This window comes from Mastigoproctus giganteus, chromosome 3 (assembly GCF_048544385.1).
Source record: "Mastigoproctus giganteus isolate SK-2022 chromosome 3, ASM4854438v1, whole genome shotgun sequence".
Lineage (NCBI taxonomy): Eukaryota > Metazoa > Arthropoda > Arachnida > Uropygi > Thelyphonidae > Mastigoproctus > Mastigoproctus giganteus.
The window spans coordinates 49,460,163-49,482,858 of NC_143577.1; the positions used below are offsets into that span (position 1 = coordinate 49,460,163).

Consider the following 22,696-nt stretch of genomic DNA (forward strand, 5'->3'; position numbering starts at 1 on the left):
TTGTAGAGCAGATATCATCTTTTAAGGGCACAAAAAGTGATATTGTTGTACACATTGGAACTAACGACATTAAGAGTAAGAGATTTACAGATTTACTCAACAAGTATAGGTCAATGTTGAAAAAAAAGTCATGAATTAGGGTTGAATGTGAAAGTGTCTGCAATTCTGCTCAGATATGATAGGAGGGAGTATATGATGAGAGCCTTGTTGATCAATTCAGCCCCAGAGAGAGTGTGCAAGGCTCAAGGGGTAGAATTTTTTTCAGCATGGTCTGTGCTTGTTGACAGGAGAGACTGCTTCTACAAGGATGGGGTACACTTAAATAGAAAGGGTGCAAGAATATTTGCTGATTCTATCAAGGCAGTGTTAGGTGGGTCGGAAAACTGCAAGCTTGGGTGAGGGGATACACAGACTAAAATTTTAAGCGTGGCTACAGGCAGAGGCAAAAATGATTCTTGCACTACTTCTCTTGGGCACCTCTGTAGCCAGGTGGGAAGGAGCAGTAGTGCATATCACATGCTTCTTGATTAGACCGGGGTTCGAGCCCGTCACCACCAAATACGGAAGATGTGGAAAGGTCAGGGAATGACCACCGCATATCCCAGAGCAATATGGCCTTAGTTGCTAATGCTCCTAAAAACCAAAACAACAACAACAACTACTTCTCTTAGAATAAGCAGCAGCCTGGAAAGCAAGGTAAGGGAGATTTCCAGGACTGCTGGGAGTCATAGTGGAACAAGTAAATACATGGGCTGTGTTAGGGTAACTAAGAGTAGGAACAGGTGCATGTATACTTACATGTACACCAATGCCTAGGTGTATAGTTAATAAATTTGATGAGCTTGAAGTGCTAGTCAAGACATCAAAGGCAGATATCGTTGGGATATCAGAGATGTGGTGTCACACAGATATAAGCAGTGCAAAATTGGAATTTGGGGAGTACAATGTGTACAGGAAGGATAAACAGGACAGGAAGGGAGGAGGGGGTTTATGCTGTTAGTTAAGAAACACATAAAATCTAAGGAAGTGCATCCAGTTGATGTTGGTGACAATGGTGTGAAATAAGCACTGGGAAAGGAAAAATGAGAGTAGGTGTGTGTGTTATAGGCCTGATGAGTATAATGAGCAATTGTGCAGAGAAATAGTGTGCCGGTAAATCAGAATGTCTTATAATGGGGAACTTGAACTTTCCAGATGTGGACTGGAACTTGTGGGTTGGTCACTCGCACACTAGCAAGACTTTTGTAGGTTTATTGGATGACTGTTTTCTACAGCAGCATGTTCAAGAGGCAAACAGAGGGAGTAATACTCTTGATCTGATTATCAGCAGTGATTATTCATGCATTAAGAATTTGCAGATAACAGAACCACTGGGTGACAGTGATCGCATTGTACTGATGTGGGAATTACTTAAAGATGTAACTACCATCAAGGCTAAAGAGAAGGACTTTTGCTTTCATAAAGGTGACTGCAGAGGATAGGATATAACTAATTTAACATTGTGATCGTTACAGTATAGTGTAACTTGATGGTGTATATCTCAAACTTGATAGCTAAGGTATAACATAAAACTATATAGCGGAATACATATCACTTCATTAGCTTAGTATAGTATAGTCAATTAATCAGTTAATCAATTAAATTTTATTAAACTTATTAATTTTCATTGTTAGTTAATTACATTGTGTTTAAATGGAAATCATGCCCCAGACTAGAGCAGTTTTACTCAACGAGCACAAAGTAGTGGGAGTGCTGTGGCTTGGAGGAGAACTGAAGGGTGATTCTCCAATGCATCACAGTCTGAAAAAGGTGCAACTTGTGAAATATTTGCAGTCTTTTCTGGAACAGGACCTGATCTAGCCAAGGAGAATATCTTTGTATGTGCAAGGTGCAGAGAGTGCGAAGGAATTAGGCGCCAACTCAGTTTTCTGATGGGTGTCTATGAGAGTTTTAAGAGTCGGGTAGATGTACTCGAAGGAATTAAAATGGGGCTCCTCAAGCTCTCAGCTGCCCAACTCAACAGCAGAGCTCACTCTTGTGCACCAGGCAACACAGTGGCAATCTTCACGGCAGAATGCACTGGTCCCACAGGAGCTAGTTATTGTTGGTGACTCTATTGTCAGGGAGACAGAAAATATATTGTGCAAAAAGGATAGGTGGAATAGGACCGGGTTTTTGTGCCAGGGGCAAAAGTTGCTGACATTGTAGAGCAGATATCATCTTTTAAGGGCACAAAGGGAGATGTTGTTGTACATGGTGGCAAAAATGACATTAAGAGTAGGAGATCTGCGGACTTACTTAACAAGTACAGGTCAGTGTTGAAAAAAAAGTCAACATTGACTGAAAAAAAAAAAGTTAGGGTTATATTTGAAAGTGTCTGCAATTCTGCCCAGGCACAATAGGAGGGAGTATATGATGGTAGCCTTGTCAATCAATTTGTCCCTTGAGAGATTGTGCAAGGCTCATGAGGTAGAATTTTCTTAGTTTGGTCTGTTCTTGTTAACAGGAGAGAGTGCTTCTAGAGGGATAGGATACACTTAAATAGAAAGGGTGCAAGAATGTTTGCTGATGCTATCGAGGCAGCGGTCAGTGTTAGGTGGGTTGGAAAACTGCTAGCTTGGGGGGATCCACAGACTAATAGATTAACAGTAGCCACAGGCAGAGGTGGAAATGATTCTTGCACTGCTTCTATTGGAATGAGCAGTAGGCTGGAAAGCTAGGTGTTGGAAATTTCAAGGCCTGCTAGGAATCATCATGGAACAAATAAATACATGGGTTATGTTAGGGTAATGAAGAGTAAGAACAGGTGCATGTATACAACCCCCCTCCCCCGGCTTACATAATACTCTACTTACGGAAATTCAACTTTACGTAAGTTTTTTCTGGCTGGTGCAAACTTAAAAAAAAATCGTGGAAACGTATTTTGTATCCTGTAGGAATAAATGGAGGTATCGTGAAAATATCATAATATGAACCCAGTAACACATTGTTTTTTTTTTTTTTGGTAATTCATTCTAAGACCTCGGAAGTTGAAATTTTCGCTATATAACTAAGCTGTTTATCTCTTTAAAGGTCATTTTTATAATGGAAATTGCACTACACTTCCATCGTTATCATATGTTTTGTTATAAGAATCAGTTTTGAACGACTTTGTGATATTTTTCTTAAACACATTTCTGGAGGTCACTACCATAAAACAATAGCAATTTTCACTTTCTTGTTTATTGGGCTTTTCTGTTAGTGCATCTAATTATAAATGGGTAGTAAACTCAATCTTATTGCATTTGCAATAATGCCGATAACTGGAATCATGTGGGTTTTTACGCTATTATGGTGAAATGTGTTTCCCCTTCACTGAAATCTTAAATCATAAAAAAAAACATAAATAAATTTTCAGAATCTTCTCTTCATTTCTATTTACTTATCACAATGGTGAAGGGAAAGGACCAACAGAAAGTGCAAGTGCTGGCAGTGTTAGGAAACAAAACAAAATTGATTTAGAAATGAAGATGATTAATTAAGAAGTACGAAGCAGGACAAAGTTTGTCATCTAATGCACAGAATTAGGTCTTGCTGCTTCAACAGGGAATACTATTTTAAGGGACAGTGTGCGTATAAAAGAACATGTTAAAGGATTAACATATTTGACACCGGGGCCAGTAAGCCCCAACAGTGATCACAAAACAGTGTTCAGGTGCTGTATCGAAGATGGAAAAGCTATTAATAATATGGATGGAAAATCAAATTCAGAAGCAAGTGCCCCTGAATCTAACGGCCATTCAAGCAAGAAGTATTTATGAAGATAATGGCAAACCCCAAGCCAAGTTCGTGGCAAACAATGGGTGGTTTAATAGGTTCAAGCATCATGCTGGTTTTCAAAACATTAAAGTATTCGGTTAAGCCACCAGTGCTGATTCTGCAGCTGCAGAGAAATTTTGTGATGTGTTGTGAAAAAACCCCTCTTAATCTTCACAGCCCTCAATTTCCGCAGTGGCATGCTTATCAGCTGGAGAATTAATTTGGCAATGATGCTCGAAAGGTAAAACTTGCTGATGTTATGCCTGTCTCCTCTCTCTTTTTATAATTTTGAAATTTTTGTAATTTTGTAATTTTTCCTGCACGTGAGATAAAAAGGGCACCTCCGTAGCCAGGTGGGCAGGAGCAGCAGTGCATAGCACACGCTTCTTGATTAGACTGGGGTTCGAGCCCATGACCACCAAATACGGAGGATGCAGAAATGTCAGGGAATAACCACCGCATATCCCCGGAGCAATATGGCCTTAGTTGCTAATGCTCCTAAAAACCAAATAACAATAACAACAATGAGATAAAAAAAATTAAATAATTCTATTTACATGTTCGTCGAACATTTCTTTTTTGCTTCTATTAAATTCAGCGTGCATAGTTGCGAGTGCAGAAATTCCCTAAATAAGCATTTAGGGAAATTCCAGTTTACGTAGCATTCTGTGGAATGCAACCCTTATATTAATCGGGGAGTGGCTGTACTTGCATGTACACTAACGCTAGGAGTATAGAAAATAAATTTAATGAAACGGAGTGATGGTGTTAGTTAAGAAACACAATCTAAGGAAGTGCATCCAGTGAACATGGTTGGTCAGTGCAGTTGAGTCAGTTTGGTGTGACAGAAGCACCGGGAAAGCAAAGTTGAGAGTAGGAGTGTGTTATAGGCCTACTGACTCTGATGAGTAGAACAAAGAACTGTACAGAGAAATAGAGTGGGCCAATAAATCAAATTGTCTTATAATGGGGGATTTAACCACCCAGATGTATACTGGAACTTATGATTTGATAATTCACACACTAGCAAAACTTTTGTGGATTTTTGGACGATTGTTTTCTACAGCAGCATGTTCAAGAGGCAAACAGAGAGAATAAATTCTTGATCAGGAAAGTTAAAATTATTGCAGTGATTATTCATGCATTAAGAATCTGCAGATAAAAGAACCACTAGGGTTCTGTGATTACAGTGTATTGCTGTGGAAATTAGTCAAAGATGTTACTACCATTATGGGTAAAGGGAAGGGTTTTTTCTTCCGTAAAGGTGACTACAGTGGTCTCAGAGATTTTTTAAATTCTATTTAGTGGGACCAACTGATGATGTTACCAGCAGCAAATTCTAAATGGGAAGCATTCAAGGAACTAATCTTGGAAGCTACTAGGCTTTTCATACCAACTAAGAAATACTGTTCAAAGTGTAGGCTTAAATGGATATCAGATGAACTAATGAGACTTGTTGCAGAGAAGAAAAATGCATGGTACGCATATAAATTATCAGGGAACACAGATGCCAATGGTAGATATAAGAGTCTCTAATCAAGTCACGCAGGATGTTGTTAGGCAAGCAGAGTACGAGATTTCTTTGCATCCTTTGCCAAAGATTTCATATGTGAAATCAATGGTTTGACTGTAGATGATCACTCTCAGATAGCTGCCAAACTAAATGAGTATTCTGCATCTACATTCACATATGAAATTATTCAAGGAGGAGACGGCCAGGAGTTCATCAAACTAACTAATGAGACTCGTGTTGCACTGATTTTGTAATAACTAAGAGCAAAGTGGAGGAGAAATTGTTTAAGTTAACCTTCAGAAAGGCACCTGGGGTAGATGGGATCTATCCAGTTATATTAAAGGAGGTGCCAAAGAAAGTAAGCAAACTTTTAGCCATAATTATGAAAGCATCCTAGGACGTGGGGAAAGTCCCTACAGACTGGAGATGTGCAAATGTATCTCCAATTCACGAAGGAGGATCGAAAGGTGACATGAGTAATTACGGACTTGTTAGTTTAACTTCTTTTCTGGAGAAAATAATGGAGTCATTGGTTAAAGAAGCACTGCGGGATAATCTAGACAAGGCTGCAGTTATAGTGCAGACACAGCATGGGTTTGTTGAGGGGGAAGTCTTGTCTGACCAATTTGATTGGATACTATGATGTGGTCACAAAGGAACTGGATGCAAAAAATAATTTTGATATCATATACTTCGATTTTTGGAAAGGCTTTTTTTTACTGTACAAGTTGGAACAGTATGGCATTAAGAGCAAGTTGCTACAATGGATAAAAGCATGGCTGAGTGGGAAAAGACAGAGATTGGTCACCGCTCTTCATGGACTAATGTTATTAGTGGAGTTTCCCAAGGGTCCGTGTTGGGCCCACTGTTGTTTTCTGTATTTATCAGTGATATTGGTGAAGGTATATCAGGCTTAATGCCCAAGTTTGCAGACAATATGAAGGTTGATAGGGTTGTTAATGACAGTAAGGAAAGTACACTACTGCAACAGGATCTAGAAAAGTTGAGCAGATGGGCCGAGAGGTGGCAACTGAAGTTTAACATTGACAAATGCAAAATACTGCATATAGGTAGCAGCAATCCAAGAGTAACATACCAACTGTGAGGTACTACACTCAGGTTGGTGGAGAAGGAAAAAGATCTGGTGATAATTGTGCAGTCAGATATTAAGTTTTCTGAACAGTGCAGACAGGCTGCAAGCGTAGCTCATGGGGTCTTGTCAATGATATATAGGAATTTTTCTAGCAGGAATAAGGAGTTGATTATCCTCTTTTATAAGGCAATAGTCAGGCCACACCTTGAGTACTGCATACTGGTCTGGAGGCCTCATTTTAGGAAAGATGTTGAGCTACTAAAATGAGTACAGAGAAGGGCAATGAGATTAGTGAGGGGAACAAAGGGTTGTTGTTACCAAGATAGGCTTAAGTTCTGCAAATGCTGGAGACTAGGCACCTGCGAGATGATCTGATTGAGGTTTATAAGGCCTTGAATGGTTTGAGCAAGGTCAATGCTAATGGGATTTTTCTTCTTGCTCAGATTCTGCACTTGAGGGGCCATAAATTGAAATTGAGGAAAGACAGTTGTAGAATAGATGTGCAGAAATTTGCCTTTAGCCAGCGGGTAGTTGATTGCTGGAACAAGCTTCCATTTGTCATTGTGGAAGTTGACAGCTTAAATAAATTCAAGGCTGAATTAGACAAACTTTTGGAGTGAATCGATGGGTGAAATGGGAAGGTTTTTTTTTTTTTTTTTTTTTGGCTGATGCTATGTAAGCTTGCTTTCTAGCCTCATGCCTCTACCAATGCTAACATAATAAAAGATATTATCAAATATAATAAAACAAATGTATTCAAGAAGAAGATGGACATTTTCAAAATTTATTATAATTTTTAATAATAAGTAATAATGATAAGTAATTTATAATTACTTATTATCATTATAGTTATTATAATTATTTTATTGCACAATGTGATAATAAAAGAATTAAATTTTAATTATGGATATTTTGGATGCTTGAAATTTCAATCATTCTGTAGATAACTATAATTTCTCTACTTATAGAGAACATAAGTTAATTGCAGTCAGACAAACGAATTAGATACAATAGAATGAAATGAAATGTAATGTGACTGTATACTAAATATCTATTCATGACCAAAGCCATGTATATGATGATGACACAAGGCACAAAGTATATAATGATATAGACGTATATGATTGTAGCAATAGCATGTGGTTTATAAAACTTTTGAGGAATTAAAAATGAAATTAATGGGAGATTTCCCAATTTATTATTATTATTTATTATTTATTTTTTCAAAATATTGCATAATTTGAATTTTATATACAAGCAGTTCTCGCTTTACGAGTTCCTGGGTTTACGATTTTTTCCCCCCCAAGTATCAAGTATCAACAAAATCAAAAACATGAACATTAATTGCAAAAAATGAATGTTAAACATTCATAAATACTGCATTCCAAACCACATGCGTAGCTATACAATATAGTGTACCCCTCTTTACGATATTAATCAGTTCTAAAGACACCATCGTATCGTTAAAATATCATAATGTGAATCCAATAACACATCATTTTTTGGTAATTTGTTTCAAGATCTTGGAAGTTGAAATTTTTGCTGTATAATTAAGCTATTTATCTCTTTAAAATGTCATTTTTAAGGTCACGAACATGACCTTAAGGCCATATAATTGTGCAGGCAGATATGAAGTTCTCTGAGCAGTGCAGATGAGCTGCAAGAGTAGCTCATGGTGTCTTGTCAATGATATACAGGAATTTTTCTAGCAGGGACAGGGATGTGATTATTCCCTTGTATAAGGCATTGGTCAGGCCACACCTTGAGTACTGTATGCAGGTCTGGAGGCCTCATTTCAAGAAGGATGTAGAGCTGCTGGAACGAGTACAGAGAAGGGCAACAAGATTAGTGAATGGAACAGAGGGTTGCTCTTACGAAGAAAGGCTTAAGTTTTGCAAATTACAGAGCCTGGAGACTAGGCATCGCCGAAGTGATCTGATAGAGGTGTACAAGGCTTTGAATGGCTCGAGCATGCTCAATGCCGATGGGATTCTTCCTCTTGCTCAGAATAATCACCTGAGAGGGCATAAATTCAAATTGAGGAAGGACGGATGTCGGATAGATGTGCGGAAATTCGCCTTTAGCCAGCGGGCAGTTGGTTTGTGGAATAGACTTCCATCGCTTGTTGTTGAAGTTGATAGCCTAAACAAATTTAAGGCTCAGCTGGACAGGTATTTCGAACGAATTGAGGGGTGAAATGGGAGTAGTGGTTGTTTTTTTTTTTTTTTTTTTTTTTTTATTGGCTGATGCTGAATAAGCTTGCTTTCTTGCATCATATGCCTCTACTAATGCTAATGCTAATAACAGGTCATTAGCGTGGTTTGTAAATTTTATTAGTTACCAATTCAAATCATTAAAGTGCACTACTTTCATTGTTATGTGATTTTGTTATAAGAATCAGTTTTAAACTCCTTTGTGATATTTTATTAAAGCACATTTCTGGAGGTCACGACCATAAAACAATAAAAACAATTTGCACTTTCCGGTTTATTGGGCTTTTCTGCTACTGCAAGCAATTATAAACTGGTAGTAAACTCGATCTTCTTGCATTTGCGAAAATACTGATAGCTGGAATTGTGTGGTTTTTTACGTTATTATGGTGAAATGTGTTTTCCCTTTACTGAAATCTTCAATCGTATAAAAAACATAAATAAATTTTCAGAATCTTCTCTTCATTCCTTTTATTTTAAGCTTCATAAACTTGTTACTCCACATGAATTGTGTTAGTTGCAATTTGTGTGTGTGCCTTTAAAAAATGCTTATGAATGCAATCATGAAATTCATAATTAAAAGAGAGATTATCTTGGAAACAAACACCTCTTGAAGCATTTCTGAAGATGATTCCTTGTGCAACAAACCAAGTGCCGAGCCAATAATGAGTGATCAACGAGTGTGCATTTAGTCGATGATGATGAAGAATAAACATTCTTTGACATTTGTAAGTCGTAAATAATTTCTCTATTATTATAATTTGCTTGATTTTAAAGACTACGTTTTTATTTCTTTCAATAAATCAGTCATTGTTTAAACATAAACTAATTAGCTAACTAATTTCATTGTTGAGAACGTAACCCCTATTTTTAACTTTATGTCTATGGGAAATAAATTCTCACTTTACGAGCATGTGCTAGGAACGAATTAACTTGTAAAGTCGAGAACTACCTGTATATTCAATTCTTAATAATTATTATGTGTATGAATACAAAAAGAGTAATTTAAATTAAAAAACTTAATTATTTCAGTTAAATTTTTTTAAACCATCTTGTATTTCTTTATTTACTTTGTATTATTATTAATGATATTTACAGATAGATAAATCAGTTTTTGAACAAGCTTTACTACGGAGCAACAGAGAGGATTTTGTAGAACTATTCCTCAATCAGGGGTTTAAGGTTCATAAATATCTCACTCCTCACAGGCTTTATCAGCTGTTTAAAAGGGTTCAAGATCAAGAATTTTTTCGTTCAGTGTGTTGGGAAGGAGCATTAGGCCATGGATTGGTAAGAGTTATTTTACTTTTCTGTAATATTTTTATAATTGTATTTATAAATATTATAAAGAAACAATGTAGCAAATTAAAGACCGATTCTAGTGTTGGATCCTCCTTGTGGCTATGTCTGCTGCAACAGAATTTTCAACAGAATTCCTTACCCCAATTCACCTTGATACCACTGGTATCAGAGTAAGCAGGCCAGTAGGAAGATTCTTTACAAACCATGGACTTCTTATTTAAGATTAGATATATTACCCAATATGATTTTTTTCACTGGTAAGAGAAAAGTTTCAAAGTGCTCTATCTTTCTCTGTGGTTGGAGTATTTGGTCTTTATTGGACTCAGGTGCTGAAGATGATTTTATCACTGATGACTTACTCGAAGTTTGATCCGAGGCAGTACAGAGTTGGGAAACGAATCATATTACCTCATTCCATTGCATTGTTTGTGTTGCCTAATCAGATTAATACAGTTAAATTTAGATTCATTTTTCCTGCAATTTGGATGCCATGCTGCCATTTTGAGAGCTATTTCTCAGAGAATTGATTGTTGACATCAGTTATAAATATTACTTGATAACCATCTCTAATTTTGGCATTCTGTGGTTAAGGGTGACACATGGACACTAAGATAAGTTGCTTCTTCCTTCCTTCCGACCTTGCAAGTGCAAAATAGGCCAGTTGAACATTATTGGTCAAAAATTGACCTAAAGCATTAATAAAAATCTTTATAGAAAAACGTCTGTCTCTGAAGAGGAATATTGAAACATTTTGAAATTGAGATACCATTAAAATACTAATTAAATTTCTAAATATTCGTATGAATGTCTGTTTGTAGGTGTTAGAGCAGATTCATTTTTACCTAGAGCCAAGGAGTCCTTGTAAAGAGAGGTTTAGAATCTGACTGTTCAGGAGGTTCTAATAGCCAGTTTCCCTTGGGTATTGGCTACATACCATACAGATGCCACATATATATGCATTATCCTGGGATAGTGCATATATTGCTAAGAATCAGCAACAGACCTTCTGTTCTGGAGAGCGAGCCTTACAGCAGGTCAACTGCTAATTCTTAGCAAATTATGCTCCACAAGATGGATATGTGGGATAGAGAAAACATTTGAGAGGGTGATCAAAAGATTTATCCTAGAAGGTATATAGCATGATGTTCCAGAGTATGTTTGTGTCTATTATGTGTGCCAGATCAGAGCTGGTTTTTATGGGAAAGTTCCTCTGCAGAGAACTAAGTGAACTAGGATTATCTGCAAGAATGACTTTGGCTACATATAAGTGATGAACTTATGACTCAGAGGAATTTCGTGTTAACCTTTCCTGTCTGAGTGGTAACATTCCAGCCTCACTCTTTTATTTACCATTATTAGAGCAGTGTATTTTTTAAATTTCGACATCATGATATTTGTTTTAAATTTTGTGACTGTTTTTATATAAGTGAATCACAGAACCCAGTATGCCACCAGGTAAGAGTAAAATTATTACTTTAAATATGTATTTTATTAAACACATATTTCAGAATTCCTTTTCTTCAGTAACTAGTTGTTAAAGATAATCAGTGTGTGTGTGTGGGGGGGGGGGGGTCCTGAGCACTTGTTAATAAAGATGTGATTCACATTTATGTTTTTTCTGTTAATGTAGTAGTAACCCTTCTGAAAAGAATTGTCCAATATTTTATTTGGGGAGGGGGTAGTGGTGAAGGTTTTAACAACCTGGAACAAATTTTTTTAAAATCACAATAAGTTTTTCCTGATCAACAATATACCTATATTCAAAGACAATAATAATTTAAAATCCAAATATCCATGCTGTGCCTAAATGAAAAAAAAAAAAAATGTCCAGTGTTTCAGTAGTGCTCCAATATATGTCAGATCCAGTGAACAGCGTTGATGTGTAATGTTATTTTTTGAAATACAGTAATGTTCTACAAGAGGATCAGTGATCAAAGAAGAGAATTTATATGATATAGGTAAATCGTGTAATATGCTATATTAAAATTTATCAATATAGTTTGATATGTCAGATATGGATAAAATCTAAATTAAGAAAAATTAATCAATATGGTTTCTCTCTCCCCCATCTTCTGATGCAGTTACGTGTTGTGTTACTACTTTGTTGATGTGAGAATTTTATTGTTTGAGAACCTCAAGGCACATGCGTTTTGTAATTTTGCTCCAGCAAACTTCTTGCAAAATTCGCTTCTTTTCTCTCAAGAAAATATCCATAGCCTTAACCATTATTAAAGCAAAAATTACAAAAATATTGCAGTATATTCAATACTAATACAACAATGCTAATTATAATATACATTTAAAAATATCCTACACTGTAATATGGAATTGGACAAAATTAAAGTTGTCATACCAGTAAAATTTACCATTTCATCCATTTAATACAAATGTCCTCAAATTCAAGGCCAGTGACACTAAGAACAGCCTCGCTCATATCCATCTTGTGGAGCATAATTTGCTAAGAATTAGCAGTTGACCTGCTGTAAGGCTCACTCTCCAGAACAGAAGGTCTGTTGCTGATTCTTAGCAAATGATGATGTAGTTTTAGCTATATGGGACTTCTTTATGTCAGCTTTCATCTTCTTTACTAGCATAAGTTACCCCTATGCTAGCAAAGAAATGGGAGCTGACTTCTCTAGTCCACATATGCTTAAACAGTTCAGGAATTCATGGTTTGCTTTAGTTTTGATTTTGTTTTGTTCAGAGACAAAAAGTGCAGAGGCTTATACTTTAAAATATATATATATTTTTTAATCTTCATTATTATTTTAAGTCATTATTTTACAATTTCCATCTATTGCTGGTGAAAGTGGCAAGTACAGATATTGTAATAATATACAGAATTTAAGTTTTTTTTTTTTTTTTTCCATTTTTCATTATGTGAAGCAAAAGCAAATATAATAAATTCTATCACTGTATGTAATTAAATTATATAAATTTTAATTTGCATAATTGGGGTTTGCAGTCAATTAGTTTAATTAGTAAAACTTAATAAAGCTGAAGAAGTAAAAAAAAAAAAAGTGATATACACAAAAAATCATTTGTCACAACAGTTTCAGTGGAGTCTTTTTTGCATTTATATTTTGTATTTCTTTAGGTTTCAAAAATTGGAAAGAATTTTGTTGACTCAGATCTTAGCTGGCTAATAACAAGAGTTACAGGTATTCCTGACTTTATTAATTCTCAGGAGATGTCACTTAATGCCTTAGGAATGTATCCTATTGATCCATCTGCTGCAGAACGAAAATCTGTTGCTATTCTAACTATGTGGGCAGTATTTACTAATCGTTCCAAGTTAGCAAAGCTGCTATGGAGATATTCAGATCAACCAATTCATCTGGCTCTCATTCTCTCTATGGTATATGAGAAACTTGAACCATATGTTTCTGATAATAATATGAAATTGGAGATTCAGGATTTGAGCAAGTATGTATTTTATAGTCCCTCTCTTTTATTAAGTTATTTCATTTTAATGTAAACTAATGTAATGCAGATTAAAAGTAGTGTAAGCTAAACTGCAGTAGACATTTTTTTATAAATGTTACATTACCTTCCAAAACATCAGTATACTAGATTTTATGATTCTTTCTTTGCATAAAAATATGAATGGTGCTAATTAAACCACATGAATTGTTATCAAGTGAATTTTATTGTGTAAAAAGTATTACACTAAGTTAAACTCCTATGCAATAGAACTGCTTAATAATTAGCAATATTTCTAGATTTCATTGAATCCTGTCATTAGGCCTAAGAATTGAGATATTATTGAAATCAAAATTATGCAAAGTTTTAAATGTGGAGAATGCAGAGATCAGGAGAATATAAGGATGAAGAAAAGGAAGGATCAACTCAGAGAATGTTAGATCCTGCTACAAATACTTAGTAAGTATTTGTAAAACTTAGCATTATGTTCAAACATAGCATTACATTCTAAGCCCTTAACCAGGTGAAAAAATAATTCCAGTAAACTGATGTGACCAGTAAAGGTTAAAGAAGAAGTAGATCAATTATTAGAAGGAATGGGCAAAAAGAATGGCTCTTTATGGTTTAAAAAATCTGCCTTGATTGCAATTGTAAATTAAATGCAACTGCAGAAATCTTCATTGAGGTATTCTGATACAGTACATTTCCTAATTCATGCTATTCTATGACTGGACAGTTTGATGATAATCACACTCTGTGATATGTCCTTCATTGTTGCTCTCTAATCATGACTAACCATTTTTATTCAAACTGTACATTTAAAAAATAAAATTTAAGTTTAAGGATTAAAATGTGGTGCTCAGAAGGAAGTTTCTTAAAGTGAGTGTTACACTATATTTGGAGTACTGGCAAAGTTACTTTAATGGGTATTGAAGAAACTGGCACTTTGTTGAACTCAGAATTGTTGAATTTATGAAGTTATTTTGTATTTATTGTGTGTATATATATTTTTTATTTATTTATATACAGTAGAACGTCAGTTATCCGGAATAATTTGAAAGGCTGATCTTTCTTCTTTTTTTTATTAACAGTAGTACAGTAAGCTCTGGTTATAGCGGTAACATATGCAAATTGAATTTTGATTATGATAAGCAAAAGATCGAGTTTACTACCTGTTTATAACAGATTGTACAAACAAAAAGCCCAATAAACCGAAAACTGCAAATTGTTTTTATTGTTTTATGGTTGTGACCTCTAGAATTCCATGTGACCTTCAGAAAAATATCACAGAGACTATTGGGTTTTCTCGGAAATCATGAGTGAATTTCAGATTAGTTTAGCTTCAGATTCGGTAAGAATAATATTGGCCCAAAACTGTGTGGTTTATTATTTTTCTAAATTTTTAACGTGTAGTTTTAACATTGCAACAAAAAACGGAAATCATTAATAGAATTAGAAAAGGTGAAAATTTAGGAAATCTCTCCAAAGAGTTTAATGTGGGGACTTTAAAGGGCGCTGACTCTATTTAAAAATTACAGATATGAATTACAGGCTTCGAAAAAGCAATGTGTTTGCTGTTTTATTTACCTAATTGTTATTTTATATTGTACTTTATAAGTAGCCTTATAGTTCTAGTTATGCTGGTTATTTTTATTTTTAATTTAGATAAGAGTTTTTGTAGATTACTTATTATACGTAAAACCATTTTTTCTTTTGAATCTTGCAGCCATTGTTTTTGTATAGAGAGTGGTAGGGAATTCAAATTTTTAATTGTGGTAACTAGGTAGCTCTAACGTAAAATTATATAGCGTAATACGCATCACTGCATTTAGGATTCTATTAGATAGTATAGTATTGACAATTAATAAGATCAAATAAATTTATTGAACTTATTAATTTAAAATATCATGCCCCAGACAAAGTGGCAGGAATGCTGTGACTTGGATGAGAACTGAGGGGGGGCAATTCTCAAACGCATCACAGTGTAATAAAATGTGCAACTTGTGAAATGTTTGCCAAACTCTCTGGAACAGAACATGATCTAGCCAAGGAGGAAGTCTTAGTGTGTGTGTGCCAGGTGCAGAGAGTGTCTAGAAATTAGGTGTCAACTCAGCATTCTAATGGGCATCTATGAGAGCTTGAGGTGTAGGTAGATGCCCTTGAAGAAATTAATATGGGGGCCCCCCTTCGAGCTCTCAGCTGTTCAACTCAATGCCAGAGCTCACTCCTGGGCACCAGGCAACACAGCGGCAATCTCCAAGGCAGAATGCACTGGTCCCAAAGGAACTAGTTATTGTTGGTGATTCTATTGTTGGGGAGACAGGGAAAAAATTGTGTAAAAAGGATAGATGGAATAGGACCAGGGTATGTCTGCCAGGGGCAAAAGTTGATGATGTTGTGAATCATATATGATCTTTTAAGGGCCCAAAGGGTGATATTGTTGTACACGTTGGCACCAATGACATTAAGAGAAGGAGATCTGCAGATTTACTTAACAAGTACAGGTCAATGTTGCAAAAATGTCGTTAGGGTTAAATTTGAAAGTGTCTGCAATTCTGCCCAGACATGATAGGAGGGAGTACATGATGAGAGCCTTGTCAATCAATTCGGTTCTAGAGGGAATGTGCAAGGCTCAAGGGGTAGAATTTTTTTTCAGCGTGGTGTGGGCTTGTTAACAGGAGAGACTGCTTCTACAGGGATGGGATACACTTAAATAGAAAGGGTGCAAGAATATTTGCTGATGCTATCGAGGCAGTGTTAGGTGGGTCAGAAAACTGCTAGCTTGGAGGGAATTCACAGACTAAAAGGTTTAAAAGTAGCCGCAGGAAGAGGTGAAGGTAATTCTTGCACTGCTTCTATTAGAATAAGCAGCGGCCTGGAGCGAGGAGTGCTGGGGGTTTCAGGGACTGATGGCAGTCATCGTGAAGCAGGTGGATATATGGGATGTGTTAGGGTAACTAAGAATAACAATATGTGCATGTATACTTGCATGTATACCAATGCTAGAAGTGTAGTAATTAAATTTGATGAATTTGAAGTGTTAGTCAAGACATCAAAGGCGGATACTGTTGGGATATCACAGATGTTGTGTCACACAGATATTAGGAATGCAGAATTTTAATTTGGGGAGTACAATGTGCACAGAGAGGATAGACAGGATAGGAAGGGAGGAGGGGTTATGCTGTTAATTAAGAAACACATAAAACCAAAAGAAGCATTCAGTTGATATAGATGGACAGTACACTGTTGAGTCAGTTTGGTTTTACTTAAGCACTGCGAAAGCAAAAATAAGTGTGTTATAGGGCTAATGACTCGAATGAGTACAATGAACAATCATACAGAGAAATAGTGGGCTGGTAAATCAGAATGTCTTATAATGGGCGATTTTAACTTCCCAGATATTGACTGGAACTTATGGGTTGGTCACTCGCACACTAGTAATATTTTTTTTGTGGATTTATTGGATCATTGTTTTCTGCAGCAGCAGCATGTTCGAGAGGCAACCAGAGAGGGTAATACTCTTTATCTGGTTATCAGCAGTGATCATTCGTGTATTAAGAATTTGCAGATAAAGGAAACATTAGGTGGCAGTGATCACAGTGTACTGATGTGGGAATTACTTAAAGATATAATTACCATCAGGGGTAAAGGTGACTACAGTGGTCTCAGACAGTTTTTAAATTCTGCACAGTAGGATCGACTGATGATGTTACCAACAGCAAATTCTAAGTGGGAAGCATTCAAGGAATTAATCATGAAAGCTACTAAAAGTTTCATACCTATTAAGAAATATTGTTCAAGGTTTAGGTCTAAATGGTTGTCAAATGAACTAATGAGACTCATGGCAGAGAAGAAAAATGCATGGGATGCTTTAAATTATCAGGTGACACAGAAGCCTATGGCAGATATAAGCTAGTCTGTAATCAAGTCACAAAGGAAGTTAGGCAGGCAAAGGCAGATTACGAGAAATCTTTGGCAAAGGATGCTAAGAAAAACAGTAAGGATTTCTTTACTTGTATAAACTCTAAAAGGAAGGGGATGAATCTTATTGGTCTACTTGATATCGATGGTTCGACTGTTGATGATCCTGCTCAGATAGCAAAAAAACTGAATGAGTATTTTGCATCTACATTTACACATGAGGAGTTATTAAGGATTGAGAATGCCAGAAAATTATCGAATTGTAACGGGTGCCTAATGATTTTGTAATAGCTGAGAGCAAAGTGGAGGAGAAATTGTTGAAGTTAAACATAAGAAAGGCACCTGGGGTGGATGGGATCTATCCAGTTATTTTAAAGGAGGTGGCAAAGGAAGTAAGCAAACCCTTAGTCATAATAATTAGAGCATCCTTAGACTTAGGGGAAGCCCCCCATGGACTTCAGATGTGCAAATGTATCCCCAATTAACAAAGGGGAATCGAAGGGTGACATGAGTAATTACAGACCAGCTAGTATTCAAAAAATAGCAAGGGTTTAATTTTTCAGTACTCACCTTGATATAGTGAATCCCAATTTAACCCAATTTAATGACAACCAAGGACAACGTTAGTGCATTTCTACTTCCTTGCGCATATTTTAATCCCGTTTCCATTATAATTACCATTTACTCACCCCTTAATTTAAGAACCAATCACCTTAAAGCTAGTCACCTCTTGCCATTCAAACCATAACAATTGCTGATTGATCAGGGTGAGTACTGAAAAATTAAGCCCTTGCTATTTTTTGAATTTAGTCCAATACGACAGTACTTTAAGACACTATAACTTCTAAGAGACCAGTTAGTTTAACTTCTGTTCTGGGTAAAATAATGGAGTCACTGGTTAAAAATGCATTGCAAGATCATCTAGACAAGACTTCAGCAATAATTCAGACACAGCATTGGATTTGTTAAGGGAAAGTCTTGTCTGAAAAATTTGATTGGATATTATGATGTGGTTACAAGGGAACTGGTTGCAAAAAATAATTTTGATACCATATGCTTGGATTTCAGGAAAGCTTTTGACACTATTGTGCATGGAAGACCACCGTACAAATTGGAGCAGAATGGCATTAAGGATAAGTTGCTACAATGGATAAAGGAATGGATGAGTGGGAGAAGACAGAGGGTGGTAATCAATGGGCACTGCTCTTCGTGGACTAATGTTATTAGTGGAGTCCCACAGGGTTCGATGTTCGGTCCACTGTTGTTTTGTATATTTATCAATGATATCGATGAAGGTACATCAGGCTTAATGTCAAAGGTTGCAGATGGTACGAAGGTTGGCAGGGTTGTTAATGACAGTAATGGCAGTGTGCTTTTAGCATTAGCATTAGTAGAGGCATTTGATGCAAGAAAGCAAGCTTATGCAGCATCAGCCAAAAAAAAAATAAAAATAAAAATAAATAAATAAATAAAAAATAACCACTTCCACTTCAACCCTCTGTTCGTTCGAAATACCAGTCCAGCTGAGCCTTAAACTTATTTAGGCTATCAACTTCCACGACAAGGGATGGAAGTCTGTTCCACCAACCAACCACCCGCTGGCTAAAGGCAAATTTACTCACGTCTATCCTACATCTGTCTTTCCTCAATTTGAATTTATGCCCTCTCAGGTGATTATTCTGAGCAAGAGGAAGAATCCCATCAGCACTGAGCATGCTCAAACCATTCAAGGCTTTATACACCTCTATCAGATCACCTCACTGGTGCCTAGTCTCCAGACACTGTAATTTGCAAAACTTAAGCCTTTCTTCTTAAGAGCACCCCTTTGCTCCATTCACTAATCTTGTTGCCCTTCTCTGTACTCGTTCCAGCAGCTCTACATCCTTCTTGAAATGAGGCCTCCAGACCTGTATACAGTACTCTAGGTGTGGCCTGACAATTGCCTTATACAAGGGGAATAATCACCTCCTTATCCCTGCTAGAAAAATTCCTATATATCATTGATGACTCAATAATGAGCTACTCTTGCAGCCCGTCTGCACTGCTCAGAGAACTTCATATCTGCCTGCACAACCATCCCAGGTCCCTTTCATTCTCTACCACAGAGTTGATATGTTGCTCTGGGGTTGCTGTTTCCAATGTGTAGTACTTTACATTTGTCAATGTTATACTTCATTTGCCATCTCTCAGCCCATCTGCTCAACCTTTCCAGATCCTGTTGCAGTAGCATAGTGTCAGTAGTGTCCTTGACAACGCTGCCAACCTTCGTATCGTCTGCAAACTTGTACATTAAGCTTGATATACCATCATCAGTATCATTTATAAATACAGTAAACAATAATGGACCCAATACTGAACCCTGAGGGACTCTACTAATCGCGTGACACAGAGACAACCCCCAAGGCAGAATGCGCTGGTCCCGAAGGAACTAGTAGTTGTTGGTGACTCTATTGTCAGGGAAACGGGGAACATGCTTTGTAAAAAAGATAGGTGGAACAGGACCAGGGTATGTCTGCCAGGGGCAAAGGTTGATGACGTAGAGCGAATATCATCTTTTAAGGGCACAAAAGGTGATATAGTTGTACACGTTGGCACTAACGATATTAAGAGTAGGAGACCGGCAGAATTACTTAACAAGTACAGGTCACTGTTGAACAAAAGCCGAGAATTAGGGTTGAATTTGAAAGTGTCTGCAATTCTGCCCAGACACGACAGGAGGGAGTATATGATGAGAGCCTTGTCGATCAATTTGGCCCTGGAAAGATTGTGCAAGGCTCAAGGGGTAGAATTTTTTTCAGCCTGGACTGTACTTGTTAACAGGAGAGATTGCTTCTACAGGGATGGGATACACTTAAATAGAAAGGGTGCAAGAATATTTGCTGATGCTATCAAGGCAGTGTTAGGTGGGTCGGAAAACTGCTAGCTTGGGGGGAGACAAAGACCAATAGATTGACAGTAGCCACTGGCAGAGGTGAAAGAGATTCTTGCACTGCTTCTATTAGAATGAGCAGAAGCCTGAAAAACAAGATGCATGGTATTTCAGAGACTGCTGGGAGCCATTGCGGTACAAGTAAACACATGGGTTGTGTTAGGGTAGCTAAGAATAGAAACAGGTGCAGGTATACTTGCGTGTACACCAATGCTAGGAGTTTAGTAAATAAATTTGATGAATTTGAGGTATTGCTCAAAACATCAAAGGCAGATATTGTTGGGATATCAGAGACGTGGTGTCACACAGATATAAGGGATGCAGAAATGCAATTTGGGGAGTACAACGTCTACAGAAAGGATAGACAGGATAGGAAGGGGGGAGGGGTTATGCTATTAGTTAAGAAACACATAAAAACCAAGGAAGTGAAGCCAGTCGACATCGCTGGACAGTGCAGTGTTGAGTCAGTTTGGTGTGACATAAGCATTGGGAGATCAAAATTGAGAGTAGGAGTGTGCTATAGGCCTAATGACTCTGATGAGTATAATAAGGAACTGTACAGGGAAATAGAGTGGGCCAGTAAATCAGAGAGTCTTATAATGGGAGATTTTAATTTCCCAGATATTGACTGGAATTTGGGGGCTGGTTACTCACACACTAGCAGGGCTTTTGTGGATTTATTGGATGATTGTTTTCTACATCAGCATGTTCGGGAGGCAACTAGAGGGAGTAATACTCTTGATTTGATTATCAGCAGTGATTCTTCATGCATTAAGAATCTGCAGATAAATGAACCACTAGGTGGCAGTGATCACAGTGTGCTGAAGTGGGATTTACTGAAAGAGGTAACTACCATTAGGGGTAAAGGGAAGGGTTATTGCTTCCGTAAAGGCGACTACGATGGACTGAGACAGTATTTAAATTCTATACAGTGGGACCAACTGATGATGTTACCAACAGCAAATTCAAAATGGGAAGCATTCAAAGAACTTATCTTGGAAGCTACTAGGCTTTACATACCAACTAAGAAATATTGTTCAAGGTTTAGGCCAAAATGGATGTCAGATGAACTAATGAGGCATATGGCAGAGAAGAAAAATGCATGGGATACTTACAAATTAACACATGACACAGAAGCCTATGATAGATACAAGTTGATATGCAACCAAGTTACAAAGGAGGTTAGGCAGGCGAAGGCAGATTACAAGAAATCCTTGGCAAGGGATGCAAAGAAAAACAGCAAAGAGTTCTTTACTTATGTAAACTCTAGAAGGAAGGGGATGAATCAGATTGGTCCACTTGATATTGATGGGTCAACTGTTGATGATCCTGCTCAGGTAGCTAACAAACTAAATGAATATTTTGCATCGACATTCACACATGAGGAGTTATTCAGCAAGGGGAATGCCAGAGGTGTATTCAACTCTAGCAGTAAGCTACAGAATCTTGAAATAACTGGGAGTAAAGTGGAGGAGAAACTGTTGAAGATAAACACAAGAAAGGCACCCGGGGTGGATGGGATCTATCCAGTTATATTAAAGGAGGCAGCAAAGGAAGTAAGCAAACCCTTAGCCATAATTATGAGAGCTTCCTTGGACTCAGGGGAGGTACCCATAGACTGGAAATGTGCAAATGTGACCCCAATTCACAAAGGAGGATCAAAGGCTGACACAAGTAATTATAGACCTGTGAGCTTAACTTCTGTTCCAGGAAAATTAATGGAGGCACTGGTTAAAGAAGCACTGCAGGATCATTTAGACAAGACTTCAGTTATAGCTCAGACACAGCATGGTTTTGTTAAGGGGAAGTCTTGCCTGACCAACTTGATTGGATACTATGATGCAGTCACAAAAGAACTGGATGCAGGGAATAACTTTGATATTATATACTTGGATCTTAGAAAGGCTTTTGATACTGTTGCACATGGAAGACTGCTACACAAATTGGAGCAGTGTGTCATTGGAGGCAAATTGCTGCTATGGATAAAGGGGTGGTTGAGGGGGAGAAGACAGAGAGTGGTAATCAATGGACACTGCTCATCGTGGACTAATGTTATTAGTGGAGTCCCTCAGGGCTCAGTGTTGGGTCCATTATTGTTTTCTGTATTTATAAATGATATTGATGATGGTATATCAAGCTTAATGTCCAAGTTTGCAGATGATACAAAGGTTGGCAGGGTTGTCAAGGACACTACTGACACTATGCTGCTGCAACAGGATCTGGAAAGGTTGAGCAGATGGGCTGAGAGGTGGCAAATGAAGTTTAACATTGACAAATGTAAAGTACTACACATGGGAAAAAGCAACCCCAGAGCAACGTATCAACTCTGTGGTACTACACTGACAGTGGTAGAGAATGAAAGGGACTTGGGGGTGATTGTGCAGGCAGATATGAAGTTCTCTGAGCAGTGCAGACGGGCTGCAAGAGTAGCTCATGGAGTGTTGTCAATGATATACAGGAATTTTTCCAGCAGGGATAAGGAGGTGATTATTCCATTGTATAAGGCA

At 37.1% G+C, this 22,696-nt stretch overlaps 1 protein-coding gene across 1 annotated transcript in view; it reads left to right on the plus strand.

Annotated features, from left to right (window-relative positions):
* LOC150087940 (transient receptor potential cation channel subfamily M member-like 2) overlaps nt 1-22,696 on the plus strand; it is a 409,197-nt gene that overhangs the window by 183,498 nt on the left and 203,003 nt on the right. The window contains exons 11-12 of the mRNA XM_090369284.1: nt 9,717-9,904; nt 13,014-13,342. Of these exons, the coding sequence (XP_090225410.1) occupies nt 9,717-9,904; nt 13,014-13,342 (517 nt within the window). The remainder of the gene's footprint in view (nt 1-9,716; nt 9,905-13,013; nt 13,343-22,696) is intronic.